The 14,690-nt window shown below is 43.8% G+C and overlaps 1 protein-coding gene across 2 annotated transcripts; it reads right to left on the bottom strand.

Moving 5' to 3' along the window:
- Positions 1-6,938: 6,938 nt before the first annotated feature.
- On the bottom strand, positions 6,939-14,404 carry LOC116240381 (serine/threonine-protein kinase Sgk1). Of its 2 annotated transcripts, none has more exons than XM_031610732.2 (12): positions 14,082-14,404; positions 12,247-12,322; positions 11,523-11,598; positions 10,984-11,088; positions 10,434-10,517; positions 10,193-10,324; positions 9,794-9,906; positions 9,495-9,618; positions 9,123-9,218; positions 8,854-9,009; positions 8,653-8,742; positions 6,939-8,182 (listed from the first exon to the last, which is right to left on the bottom strand). In XM_031610732.2, the coding sequence occupies exons 1-12, from the start codon at positions 14,113-14,115 to the stop codon at positions 8,015-8,017; spliced, it is 1,254 nt and encodes a 417-aa protein (XP_031466592.1). In that variant the 5' UTR covers positions 14,116-14,404; the 3' UTR covers positions 6,939-8,014. The 2 variants fall into 2 exon arrangements, with proteins under 2 accessions (XP_031466592.1, XP_031466583.1); XM_031610723.2 differs by lacking the exon at positions 14,082-14,404 and adding an exon at positions 12,448-12,952.
- Between the last annotated feature and the right edge of the window lie 286 nt (positions 14,405-14,690).

The following is a 14,690-nucleotide window of genomic DNA, read 5'->3' as shown; positions in this document are numbered from 1 at the left end:
CGGTCTCTTTAGAAAGAAAATTCTGGAACCCATTCACTGTTTTTGTTGTTGTTGTTGTTGTTTGTTTGTTTTAACTTGAAAATGACTCAAAATGACAAGATGATATGAAGGTATACTTGCTGCAAAGGATGAAGGAGCTTAGCTGAAATGGAAGAAACACATAGAGACTAGATATTTGCTACGTGTGAGGAAAAAAACCTACTGCTTGGTTCATACTCATAAAATAGATGCAAGTAGCCTGTTTGCAATTCCTCACACTTCACAGAGGTTTGGCATTTGTCTCCTTTAAAACTATGATCTATCGCATAAAACTGTCTCTAGCAGGAAAAGGTAAGTATATCTTGTCAAAATTTATTCTCACTATAACAACCTGTATGAAATTTTAAGAGAGTTGTAGGCCTATTTTTTTATTGCACAGCAGAATCTCATATTAATTTCAGAAGAGTCACCCTTGCTGTGCCAGAATCGAACTGTCAGAAAAAGAAGCAAGAATTAAGCTCATTTGTTGTTGTGTTTTTTTTTTTTTCTCCTTATTTCATTATCATTGAGGTTTTCAAAATAATTTTGGCAAATTAAAATGCATTCCAACACTTAATATGAGCACTCCTAGATTTCTAGAGTGACCCAAGACCTGACTGTGTAATGGAAAGAAGAAAAACTCAGATGCATGCACACACTTAAGAGATTATCTAAGTTAAATTTATATTTATTTAGAAGACCATACAGTTTCCCCCAGGGCCTTCATGTGAGGACTACAATCAAACATGGGAACCCTTTAAAAATATTGCAGAGTTCATCAGAATTGCAAGTATGTGCTGCAACATTGTTGTCATAGTCCACAGCCCTGAGCCTGATATGTGGGGTCATAAATGAAACAAGGAAAGGCCTGCTGCTGCCCACAGCTGGCAGCCCACCAAATCTTCTTGTTGCCACCCGTAATCTCCAGTCACAGTCACAGAACTCAAAAGGATCAGTTTTCCATAGCCTATGGAAAACTAGCCTCGTGGCATGCCCATGAGAGTGGTGAGCCAAATTAAAATCTTTTGCTAAAGTGGAGACTGGCCTCTGCCTTACAGCTTCCCTTCCCCACCTCTGTGCTGGCCCCAGGGTATGGCAGAAAGGAGGCCTTACAGGAGCCCTCCCATTTTGATTAAACGAACTGTTAAAGAACCCTCTAACATTCACTACACAGCTTCTGGCAAGGACAGAGTGTACGTTACCACCACTCTTTTGATAGGCAATACTTAATTAAGGCAAAGTAATTTGCGAGTTCTGTCACCAAATGTTTCCTATCAGGCAGTTGCAATCAAAGTGACATGAAAATCAATGGTTGTCCAACCTATCCATTATCACACATAGTTGAGATGGAATGAAGAAAAACATTGAATCACACACACAAAAAAAGCTTATTTGAATACATCAGCAAGAGCTATCAAACGTTCAGTGATGGAGCAGGTACTCACTGATGTTAACTTCTGTTCATGTAAACAGCTTCACTGAAACCAAAGGCAGAACTGGAGTGAGTACTTTGTGTGTGTAGTGTATTGGCAACCTCTATAATCTGGCTAGTAGTAATTAACCAAAGCATTTTATTAAGAACAGCTGGTGATTTATTTTTGACCCAGATGGAAATAACATGCCCTCATCAAATGTTTGGTTTGATTAGTTTGATTGGTGTTAGCAGTATGGCTTCTCTAACAACGCTGTCATGTTTATGAAAAAAATAGCAGGAAGAGGTTTAAATGTTTGCACACACTTTTTGACATTTCACTTCTCTGTGGAAAGCTCTGCAAATGATTTTCTAATGGAGTGTTCCAGTATCTTATTTATTTCCAGCATCTTACCTATTTCCAGCACTCTACCATTATCTGTCACAATATTTTCCATGATGGCAACATGCTAGAAGATGTAGAGTCATGTGATTAATTTTTAATTATCACATATGTTTCAGGGCAGGCAGCTAATATGCTTTAGAAAGTTCAAAAATACATTTTCCCTGTGCTTTCATATTTCTTGTTCTCCAACACTTTTCATTTTATAGAACACTTGTTCCCCTTCTCTCCTGGTTCTCAGCTGCTGATATTTCATTTTAGTGACCACAGAATAAGGAGTAATATATCACTAGTTACCTATAAACCAGAATTTAAAAATCCATGCTTTTCCAGTATGTTCATAGTCACTATTGATGAGACTTCTACAGGCTTGTAGTGATGTTTTAAATAAATGTAGCTTTTCTTTGTTAATTTAGTTTCAATTACTTACAAGATTTACAAGCAACTGAAATGGTGAAAAATACTTCAGCTCCCTAGTGAGCTTTGTGATTTCCAGTCCTGCATCTTTTTTATATCAGTCTACCTCTATAGCTTCTAGTCACCAATTATAATGAGTGAATTGCTTACAATTATATCACCCTCTTCTGGTTGTTGAGTTTAAGGATGACATCTACCCCAGGATATGCAGTGTGAGCCCTGAAGCCAAGTGATCGTGGAGCACTAAGCAACTTTGTGCCCAAACCTGGAAACATGTCACATCTGAGACCCTCTTCGCCATTATTCACTGAAGCATCTCCCATTGCTTGTTGTGTGGCTGTTGATTAAAAGAAGTCAATGTGTTATTTTGTCCCTTTGGAAAAGCTGAGTCCATATATACTCACACATAGGCTCTATTTCTTATTCCAGTGTGCCTTAGTACAGTCAGTCTTTAACTATGGCTGTATGGCATCTATTACTTCTGTTCAAATCCACTTAAAGGCTATTTTTTGCATATGCAATGGAATTGATATAGCACAGTTCTCAGGAGGAAACTTCACTGAATAGCATATACTTCTTACTTGGAGATAGCTGCTCAGCTGTCTTCAGAGCAACATATTCATTTACCTGAACTAATGAACTGATCTCCCTGAGAACAGCAAAAAAAGTAACTGACTTAGAATATATTTTTGAAACAGTTTGATCTCTGTACTACATCCCCACTCCTGTATACTAATGTTAATTTTGTGTTTTCAAACTCAAAAGAAGACCAGAAAATCTCAGTATCAAACCAATGGAGAACTGTCATTATCATAGACCATGAGAAGCAGGAGGGATGTTTATGAGTACTGAAAAAGAAGGATGAAGATTAAGTAGTCTTAGGCCTTATCCTATTAATGAGTTATCGTTGTGTTTCATACATTACATTCATAGGAGATGGTCTGAGTAGTGGGATATCTTCTCTTCATAAATGAGAGGCCTTGCATAAACCACTTGGTTCCTCATATTCCCCTGCACAGTGGAAAGGACCAAATCAGTGGACAGACCCTTCCTGAACAAACCAGTGCAGGCTATATAGTCCATTCAATGAGCAGTTTAGTTGTCCCACACAGGAGCTGTTGAGGGAGTCTGTAGACATAGTGCATGTTGTTTTGCTGTCACAGCTTGGGCCTACCTGCTAGAGAACAGGGAAGGAGGCAATAGATAAACACTGTTCTTGTAGCAGTTGGCAGTCTATGTACCAAAACACTAAAATGCAGGGAATGCTTGTGAGTAATTGAATAAATGGAGGGAACACTTGTGTCAGATGGGAGCATCTCAAAGACTGGTGGATCTAGAGAGGGGTGTTACAGAGGGACTGCACCTGATTGAGGGAAGAGTTTGTCTGAGCTGACTGCAGCCTGCCCAGCTTCAGGAAACAAAACAGTCTGTCACCAGGAGATGAAGCCTATGTGGAACAAAGACTGGAGTTCTGAGACCACTCTCATCTCTTAATAGCAAATTAAAGCAATTGATGAGCCAGGTGCAGAATGACAGCAATCTCCAGATAGACAAGCTAACAGATATTTGTACTACCGAGGGATCACGGCCACTCAGAAGCTGGACACTACACGACCTGACCACATGATGTCACCCTTGGTCCAGACTTATGTTGAGCCCAGGCCACCTTTCTGCACCGAGACCCAAAAGAGCCCATAGCAGGGCAGCATGGCTTGAAGAGAGGCCTCCAGCTGTGGGCAGTAGCAAATATTGGCATAAGCTGTGAAATAATTCAAACGATTTCCCATCGAGGTACAGCTAAGCCTTTACACGAGAAAGTTCCACCATCACTGTTCTCATGGTACCATGTACAAAGACCAGAGACCGAATGGATGTGAGTGTTGACTGCCTTCTCCAGACCTGGCTATGGCCCTTTGATATCAGTGCAAAGGCCCTTTGGCAGTGCAGCACAAGGTGAGAGCAGGTTGGGCTCTTTAGGCTGTGCTTACTCTGTAGAGAACAACAGAAGTCCACTCTTCTTTTTTTCCCTCTCATCACTTTTATATATTCAAACACATGAGAGGAAACTCCTGAATAAACAATAGACCCCATCTCTCTTCTGGGTTTCCAAAGAACAAAGATGGAAAACTTATTTCACAACTGCAGGTGACCAAATGGAAATTTGTAGTCATTATATAAGAGTATTGTAGAGTACCCTACCTTTATAGTGAAGAAATAAATTCCTGAGCTTCAATCTCTTGAAGAAAAAAAACTTTTACCTAATGCCTTACCTGACAATAAAAGAATCTGCTGACCAGATTGCCTCTAATTCGAAACTGAAGTGCAGCGCTTATCTGCTTTTTTTTTTTTTCTTTTTTCTTTTTTTTTTTTCTTGTTTAGAAGTTTTGGAAGCATTTTCATGAAAAATTTCCAGAGACAGTCCCAGCCAACATGGAAAATTTTATCCCAATCTTTATGTGTTGGCTTTGACATCAAAAATAGTAGATGTGGGGAATGTCAGAAACCGTAATTAACATAAGCTATTTTACTGTCTCTACTGGGGATAACTATCCACATGGTATCACAAAAACATCTGTAGAGCTAGTGCTATAGCAAAATAGGAGAGTAATGTTGAATACTTAATTTCACTTCTTTGAAGACTGCTGATGGGCCCTGATCCACATCATCATGCTTTAATGAATGCCCCAGCCTAATTAGGACCACCATCAAATCTCTTCTGAGCCATGTCCCTCAATTTTTTTCTAGTATTTGTAAAAATTTTTCACTTCAGGTACAAAGCTGTACAGAAGTCTTGTTCTTAATTATTTTCTGGAAAATCTTTAAAATAAGTGAGTGGAAGATGGTCATGAACTACTTTTTAAAAGCTTTTGGAACACATAGAGGCATCTCCTGATTAACTTAAGATACAGACAGCCCTCCAGAAGTGCCTGTCACTCTGCTGATTATAGAAAGAGTATACGAAGAATGCCCTCATCACCAATAAGTTTCAATTAACTCCCTAAGGTTCATGAAATGAAACAAGGCTTGTAATGCATAGGGATAAATCATACAGAAAGGACTGTGTGAAATATCTGAACTTGTGCATTTTAATGTTTGTATGTACCATCAGTACACACCGTCCAATGAGTGTGGAAGGACCCTACCAAGCTCACTACTTGGGATATAATATGATGTTTGGTTTCAGGTTATTTCTCTCAATTGCTCTGCTAACTAAAGCTTCCCAAGCTGATGGCAGTTATAGCACAGCTGACTTCTATAGACTATCTCCTTTCAGGCATGCCTTTAATATGTTAGATTCGGGCAGATTGAAAACACAGGCAAATTACTCACCCTTCCTACGCTAAAAAATGGAGGCGGCGTGTTGAATATTCATTGCTAACAGTCACAGACTTTTGCACAAAGCATTAGCAATGTAATGAGCTTATACATGCTAGAATACTTAAAATTACAATCAGACCGTTTTTAAAATGTAACCCATTAAAATTATACTATGTACTTGGCAAAGATTAAATGCACACAGTGTACATCTCTGAGTCACTGAAGTTCTGCTTCTTCATTATTAATGCCTCCAGTGGTTTGTTTTTTTTTCTTGAATACAGTAGAAAGTATGTTCTGTATTGTTACATTTGGGCTGCACTTCTCTGCTTGCATATCTACATGCAGCACCTTGCTAGTGAGAGGGAAACGGAAGGCGAAGATAGAACATATCACATAATTTCATGGCTTAGTAAGTCCAGTTTCATTTTCTCTAGGACTCTTAAGAGGCCTAGGAGTCATCAACACAAAAGATGTCTCAGGCACTTTATAGCTGTGGAAACTTTGCAAGGCCCATCAGTACACTATTCAAAGAACTACTGATGCTGTGAATTCAAGGGTTGTTGAATTTAAGGGGGAGGTGGCTCCATCTCTTTTCTATCTTAACATGCTCTGAAAGGAGAGGGGTTTCTTGGCTGCTATAAATTAGTATTTTTAACTATGAGTGCGGTCTCCCAAACATAGAGTTCATAGCTGAAACAACACACTGCTTTCACTCCTATATCTAATAGATAATGAAAGATGGAAAGTTACCACATGCTTGTATCTCAGGAACATAGCAAACAGAAATACCACCCCTGTGAATGTTTATTGCAACGGCCTGAGCTACAGCAGACTCTATCCAGGTTTTTCCAAGCAACTGCTCATTTTGATTATCCAAATTGCAAAGAACACCAACTGCAGTAACCAGAGGAAATAGAAGCTGTAAACAAGGTGCAAGCACTCAATCCATCCAGAAAAAAGAAATTGAATAGGATCACTCCAAAAATCTATCTTAATTCTTAGCTGAAAATTGATAGCAGGTCCCTCTTGCAAGCCACCCAGCAGTAGTCAGTAATAAAGTTTGTATTTGACAGCTGTTTTAAATTCAGATATACCCCATTCAAGTAAGCATATAGTCAGGTGGTGAAATCTACCCTCATGATAGCTTTTGTCACCACTGACAAGCTCAAGGCACCCTGCACCCTACCACACTCTGCAGCACTGTTTGATGCCCAGATAGGGAATTTCCACTGGCCTAAGTAAAATCTGCTTTAGCATACGACTGCAGCACACTGGTAAAATAAGTCTAGTCTTTGCTATACAATTGGTTTAGTGACTTACTTCTTGAAGTGTAGTTATGCTTTGTCTACATCAAAGACCAGCTGAGGGATGTATTTTTTCAAGATTTTACTGCAAACCAATGGGTTTGGTCACAAAAAATATGATACATATAACCATGTTAATTATATTACATTACAATGATGGTATACATTACAAGTTAAGTCTTTAAGTTTAAATATACATCTAGAGTTACAACTGAATGTACAGATATTTTTTACAATACATACAACCAGGAATGAAAAACCCCCAAAACCCAAAACCATAAATAATGCCCATTTTACAGATGACATCTTTTAAACAAAGAAGAAAAAAAAAAAAGAAAGAAAGAAACCAACAGCTTCGACTGACTGCAGCTGGGGCATTTTGGTCCATAAAAACCCTTTCTAAAAATAGAAATCTGTTCATAGCAGCAATGCTTTCTTCAAGCATTTGGATACAAGTAATTGAGAGCCCATTTCAATAATTTCAGTTGACTGTATAGATTTACAAAAAAAAATTTCAAAATTACACTTAATTTATCTTCCAAATATGGAAGAAACAAACAATGCCCCACATTGTGGTATCCTGCAAGTGTCACATTGATGCATTACACTAAGTCCATCTGTAATACGCAGACCACACGCATACCATTTGTTCACATAGTAAACCCACATAAATGAACTGAGAAACACACTCTGCAACAGGGAAAGCTTTGGAGCTAACGAGATCTCATCAGAAAAAGGCACATTTCATAAAATCCTTATCACGTTCAGAAAGATCTTCAAGCAAGGCTTTTCAGAGCTCGATTTCAAAACTGCTCATTCTTACTCTACAATCTGCCATAGCAGTCTATCGCAGCAGTCACTTTTGTTTTTCTTTCCCAAGGAGACAGCACCACTTTGGGGGAAGAAAAAAAAATGGAAACGAAAAGCCTGCAAAGCTCATTCAGAGAGTGATGTGCTCTTCAAAAAAGCTTCCAGCAAACAGTGTAGTTGAAATTAAGGCTGCAAAGCTGCCATGGTGGAAATGTGCAAATTCTGTTTCAAGGTGACCGGTCAACTGGCAATTCCACCAGAAGGCCAAACAAAAATAAAAATAATAGTTATTATTATTTAAAAAAAAAAAAAGTAAGAAAGAAATAAAAATGTTCACAAGAAAGAGTCCACAGGTGGGGCATATGAGAAGCCCAAAAAAGCCTCAGCAGCTTCTTTGACGCTGGCGGTGATGAGGATGCTGTCTGGAGACTGGCCAATAGAGTTGGGGACTGGCTCATCTGTAAATTCAGGATCAAAGTGCCGCAGGTCATTGGGGCCACTCTGGTGAAGGAGAGAAAAGGAAAAACACACTATTTAGACAAGACCTTCCTATTTTCTGGGGAAAGAGAAGAGTTCAAACAGTAAAACAGAATCACCTCCACAACCAGATACCTGCACTTAGTTACTATCTGACAAGCCAAATTTAGCAAATTATGCATGGGAATCTACCAACTTTCTGCACCTTACCTTCCCTTTTGGTAACATGGGGATTATTTTAAAATAGCCATGTGAATGAAGTATTTATTTGTCAGAGGGCCGCCCCCCCCAAAAAAAGAAAAGCATCTAAATTTAGAAAATCCATCAGCAAAAAGTCAGCTACTGCTTATTTCTACTCTTGTCTGGATGGCCATGAGGAAAGCTGTACTGCCCAACCACATCTCCATGTGGCCAGTTTCCTCTAGCTTCTGGGCACCCCATGAAGATATGGAAGACACTTCCTTACGCGTTCTATAATTAGAAGTGATACGTACCACATTTGGGTTAAAAGGGGGGGTAATCTTCTTATTAATGAGATCATCCCAGTTAATTGGGGAGAAGAAGATGTGATTCTTAATCTCCGTCTGTTAGGGAGAGAAAAAAATAGATTAATTCAGACCCCAGCTAATGTAAGTAATACGACTTAGTCATCTTCCTGTACTGCACGCAGGAAGAGCTGCTCGTTTGGCACTTACAAAGTCCTCCTTGGCACCAAGCCTCTTTGTCCTGTCTTTCTGCAGAAGGCCTTCCAGGAGATGTCTAGCAGAGTTGGTAATATTTGGCTTCAGTTGCAAAGGTTTGTTCAAGATGTTATCATACATTTCTGCCGTGTTCCTGCTGTAAAAAGGCGGCTGTGGAAACAGCAATGGAGAGATCAAGGTTACGGGGCTGACTCGTGAGTATGTGCCTTCTGAGAGCACAACAGTGAGCTCGTTTGACCTGTCAGTGAGGATTCACTGCTTACCAGGCCATAAAGCATCTCGTACAAGACTGCTCCAAGGCACCACCAGTCCACAGTCCTGTCGTAGGGCTGCTTGTGAAGAACTTCAGGAGCAAGATACTATGGAACAGAAAGAAAGAAACGCATTAGCAAAAGGGATCCGTATAGTTAGTACAGTCCACGCCCACTTCTGAATGAAAACAGCTCACTGAATCCCACCAGTATCTAAGCTACCAGGAAGATGCAAGTACTTGAAAGCCAATCTCTCCTCAACAAACTCTCACAGGCCCTCACAGTCTGATATCACAAGACCCATCCTAACCCCCACGTGTCTCACCCACAAGAAAAGCACATGGGAATGATGAGTTGTGACCGCAAGTTGAGGACTGGACGTACCTCAGGTGTGCCACAGAAGGTGGAGGTTGTGCCATTGTGCTCTATGTTTTCCTTGCAGAGTCCAAAGTCAGTCAAGACAATGTGCCCCTGTGAATCAAGCAGAATATTCTCCGGCTTCAAGTCACTGTAGGAAAAGATGAAAGAAAAAACATTCATTAGAAGAGCTGGAATCAGCAGACTGTTTACTCATTAAGTCATAAAAAATGATAAAAATAAACTTTGGGCTAATATTGAGGTAAACTTCTTAATGCTTATTAAACAAAGGGTGTGGTTTCTTTTAGTCCAACAACATTGCTTACCGATAGACAATGTTCAGGGAGTGCAGGTAGCCCAGCGCACTGGCAATTTCAGCAGCATAAAATCGGGCCCTTGGCTCCAGGAAGCAACGCTCCCTTTGGAGATGGTAGAACAACTGCAGGAGACAGAAAGAACAAAGTTCTGTAAGCGGCGCCAGAGCCTGTTAACAATGAACTTAATTAGACTCAACATATATAGCTAGGGAGAACAATGGCAGGAAATGGCCTAATGATCCTTTGGTAGTCCAAAACTTGGCAGGCCGGAAACATTAATTCTAGTAACTTTTCCCCATGGTTTTTTCCCCTTGGAATTCTTTTTTATTTAAAAGGAAGGGTGAAAAAAAATCTACCCTACTGCTGCACACATGATAGGAAATACTACTTGATTTTCTTACTGCTTACCTCTCCGCCATTGATGTAGTCCAGGACAAAATACAGTTTGTCTGCAGTTTGGAAGGAGAAGTGAAGTCCGACCAGGAAGGGGTGTTTCACATTTTTCAGCAGGACATTGCGCTCTGACATGATGTGCTTTTCCTGAACACACGGGAAATCAATGTTTAGCAACAGTATTTACTGAGCAACAGCAATAAAAAAAAAATCAATGTGATGAACATCACAACAAAAACACTAAGAAGCAGCTCACCTCCTTCTTCTTCAGGATTGCTTTTTTCTGTAGGACTTTAACAGCATAAAACTGCTCTTCTGCCTTATGCCGTGCAAGAAGAACCTGAAAGAAGACAGATTCCCAAAAGTGAGCAATGCTAAACTACAGAACAAAGAGTAAACACAACAGAAAACAATCCCTTCTGCTAACGGCTCAGCACTGCTCCACTTCTCTGGCTCAGCATGCAAGCTCTGTGCTGGCAGTACCTAAAGCTGTCAGCACTCCCACAGATAAATCTAGTTTTACTGTTAGTGTCCTTCCCTTCCAAATGGGAAATACATACTCTCCCAAGCTGAAGAACCCCCACCCCTGCCTACTCCCTCCCTTGCGCTACTGTGACTCACAGAAATGCAGCACCCTGCTTCCCTTCCCCAAAGCCCAGCAGAGCCAGGCGCTGGGCAGCAGCACTGCCCATGTCTGCTTTAAATGACTGCCATTCACCAAAGGCAGCACAAACACAGCCTGTAGGCATCACCACATACACGAGCTCAAGAGTAATTCAATTACAGTAAAAAGAAGTTATGCTTACCTTTCCAAAGCTTCCTTTTCCAATAACTTTTAAGAAATGAAAGTCTGATGGCTTGGCATGTGGGTTGGATGATGGGCCAAGATTTATCTGCTGTGATGGGCTGGGCTAGAAAAACAAACATACAGAAAACAGTTTTCATAAACCAGTGAGACTTTTTTTTTTTTTTAAATATAGATAAAGTAACTTTGAAAGTGAGGATGAGCACTCTGTTTATCATTAAAATTTTAATCTAGACATCTACCAGATGACTTACACTCTTTGGTACTACTCAAGAAAAGTATAACAGCAATAGCTGATCTAAGAATTCTTTCTGAAGTCTTAGTCACATTCCATAATGAAGCTACAACTAATAAAGGTAAATTTAATTTTTTTTTTCTCCATGTTGAAAATAAGTTCCAAGCTAACTTGGTCACTTTTTCCCCACCTACATCACTGTGCTATAAACTGAAGTAACACTCGTGATGCTAATTTTGCTACGCTTCTATTATCAGCTCATTTGATGTTCTAAAAATGCTTCACGGAGCGTAAAATCTGCTTACCGGAGGAGAAGGATTAGCGTTCATAAGTTCAGGCTCTTGAGGCTGGGAGATTTTCAAGATAGATTGAACTTCAGGGCTGCAATGATGAGAGTATGCGTTAATCATTACCAAAAACATCAGGTGAATTTTTCCACCAGAGGGCAAGCAAGGACTGCGCTGGGAAAAGATGAGTTTGGGCTTGGGCTGTTACAGAAAGAAACAATTTGTTTGGCTTAAGGGGTAAAACTCATTTACAGAATGTAAATTCTGCCATAGAAAGAAATGTATTTATACCGTATGTACAGATCACAACAGAGGTGGGGCCCTAGAAATTCCATCCAACCGATTTCACCCAAACCCTGCTGAGGAAGATTTGCCGCAAGGTGACTAATAGCTCAAGAAGAGCAATTAACTCTTCTGTAACAGTCATGTCAGAAGCATTACAGTAAACAATTTTTTTAACCGATAGTGGGATTTGTTAGAATCATAGAATATCCCAAATTGGAAGGGACCCATACGGATCACAGAATCCAATCCTGGCTCCACACAAGATCACCCAAAAATCAGATTGTCTGGCCAAGAGTGTTGTCCAAAAGCTTCTTGAACTCGGCAAGCTCACTGCCATGACCACTGCCCTGTGGAGCCTGTTCCACTGCTCAACCACCCTCTAATGAAGAACCTTTTCCTGATACCCAACCTGACCCTCCCTTGTCACTGAAACCCATCTGAAATTGCTGATACTTACTGCTTGCATGCATAGGAGTTGGTGGCTATCTTCTGAATGAAATCATTAAGCCCCATTCTTCTCTGTTTCATGAAAGCTGTAAAACAACCAAAAAAAAAAGACAGGGAGTGTTAAAAAAAAACAAAAACAAAAAGCATTTAGCTATCTGCTTGCCCTGCCGAAAAAAAAAAAATGCCCGCGAGCATCCTTCCTCCCGCTCACCGATGAGAATGGCCACCATTCCCCTCATCTTCGAATAAGTCAAAGCGGGACCCGAAGCTTCGGCCGCCTTCACTGTCATTGCGCTGGGAAGGGGCTGCGGAGCCACCGAGAGCTCTGCTGCCAGCACCGCACTGCCTGGGAGCGGCCCCCGACGGCGCTTAAGTGGCAGCGGAGCGGGGCGGGATCGGGGCGGGGCGGCTTCGCTCGTCCCCCCCACCCCCACCCCCCCAACGTTCTCGGAGGCTGCCGGCCTCCGATAACGTCGCGGTGGGGGGGAGGGATAAAGCGGAGTCGCTCCGTCCTCGCTGCCCTCTCTGGCTGGGTACAGGAGCCTTAAAGAGGCGCTTCGGAAAGTCGCCGGCCCCGGGGAGCTGCGATAAAAGTGGCGTTTGACGTTTCCTTGAAGGAGCCACAGTGAGTCAGGAGAAGGAGATTTCCTGCCCCGGGTTTTCAATAAAACAAACAAATGGCCCTACGCCCGGTTGCTCGGTCGGGATATTACTGAAAGGGAAAAGGGAAAAAAATAAAAAATAAAAAATAATATAAAAAAACACGTCTCTTTTTCATGCCAGAAAGGGAAACGTAGGGGAAAAAAAAATCTCAGTTCCCTGAACTTGGGAAGAGGAGAGGGCCGAGTTTTGCTGCTGGAAAAAGCAGGGGAGATGATGGAGAACCGCACGAGCCAAAAATTAACAGAAGTGGGGGACCATCCCTCCGCTCAGTTTGTTTCCCCGTGCACCCGCCTCATCCGAGCCCGTTTGGGGCATCTCCCGCCGGCTCCCCCGTGGGTACTCCCCGCCCGGCGGGTGCTACGCACGCACTCATTTCATATCAGAGCGCCTGGGCTGCCACCGGCAGCTCCAGCTGCGCCGTGCCCCAACACTACCCCCCTGCTTGGGGCCCCTTTCTCCCTCCCGAAACCCCAGGCGGCCGCTGGGCGGCATCCCTCGGCTGCTTCCTCGGGGCCGGGAGCGGGGAGCACCCCGGCACAGCACCCGGCTCACCCCGAGCAGTGACAGGCACGGCCCGCGGCGGGAAGGACCCTGCGGGACGGTCACGGCTCTCGCAAAGCGTTTTACAACGACAGAGGAAGGAGCGAACGGAGCCGGGGGGGGCGGCAGTCGCGCTCCGGGGGATGGAGGCGAGCCGGCGCCAGGGCAGGAAGGGGCGACAGGGAGTAGCACGGAAGGCTGAGTGCAGCCGGCGGGGCTCTGTCTTCTCCTACTTGTTGCCTTCCTCCCTCTGTTGCTAAAACTGACGCTTTCAGTAGTAGAAAACAAATAAACGAAAAGACAGAAAAAAAAAAAAAAAGAAAAAAGAAAAAGAAAAAGAAAAAGAAAGCCGGGTGGACAGCAGCAGGAGCGCTCCCCTCCGGGGCTGGGATAAGACCAATGCTCTACACCACCACCGTTCGGGCGGCCGCCGTTCCGCAGCCCCCGGGCACTGCCCCCCGCTCCTTCGCACAACCTGCATCCCCTCCCTTTAACCCCCCTCCCGCTGCCGCCTCTTCGCGTCCTGCTCGTGCCACTGCTCCCGGCCCCTTCCCGTGCTCCAGCCCTGCGCACGACGCTGGGTTTTAATTCCCCGTCGGGAGCGCTTTGCAAAAAGCCCCCGCAGAGCGCAGCGGAGCCCACCTTTCAATGAAGATTTCTCCTCTTTGCCCCTCATCGCCGCGGGGATGCGGGCTCTGCGCGGAGCCGTGCGCTGCAGCTGCGTGCGGGCTGCCGTAATCCCGACTGCGCTCCCTTCCTGGCCGGCCCCGGGACTGGAGGGAGGCGGCGAGCAGGGGGAGGCCGGCACCGTTCCTGCTGTCCCGCTTATGAGCGTAGCGCCGAAGGCGATTTACATGCGGCAGCGTTATAAAGTTCACGGGCCGCCCCGCACACTCTGCCCCATTGCAACATCGCCGTCAAAATTACTGTCATCAGCGGGAGCCCGAGACGCGCGCACACACCCCGGCAGCGCGGGGGGGGCGGCCCTGCCCTCCCGGACCCACGGAAGCGGGCGCTGCCCTCCCGACCCCCCGCCGAAAAAAAGAAAAAAAAGATGGCCGGGAGCCAAGACAGGCAGCGGCGGGGCGGGCGCTGCTACTGCGGGGGGGTGCCGCGGCCGGATAGCGCCGAGGCGGGCCGGGCCCCGCTCCCAGCTGGCACCCAGCGCCTTCCGCCGGCAGCGCCCCGGCGGCGCCCCCCACCCGCCCGGCCCGGCGCCGCGCACCCCGGCCGCGCCCCGCTGCGGAAAGC

Source organism: Phasianus colchicus, chromosome 2, assembly GCF_987193195.1.
Source record: "Phasianus colchicus chromosome 2, bPhaCol1.hap1.1, whole genome shotgun sequence".
NCBI lineage: Eukaryota > Metazoa > Chordata > Aves > Galliformes > Phasianidae > Phasianus > Phasianus colchicus.
This window is presented reverse-complemented; position numbering and strand designations above follow the sequence as displayed.

Excerpts from the sequence above, each read along its gene's own strand:
- LOC116240381 (XM_031610723.2), bottom strand. The coding sequence starts at position 12,526 with ATGACAGTGAAGGCGGCCGAAGCTTCGGGTCCCGCTTTGACTTATTCG. Across the intron at positions 10,518-10,983 it reads GAAAAGGAAGCTTTGGAAAG|GTTCTTCTTGCACGGCATAA; the intron begins GTAAGCATAACT and ends GTCTTCTTTCAG. Across the intron at positions 9,010-9,122 it reads ACGAGATGCTTTATGGCCTG|CCGCCTTTTTACAGCAGGAA; the intron begins GTAAGCAGTGAA and ends CTGTTTCCACAG.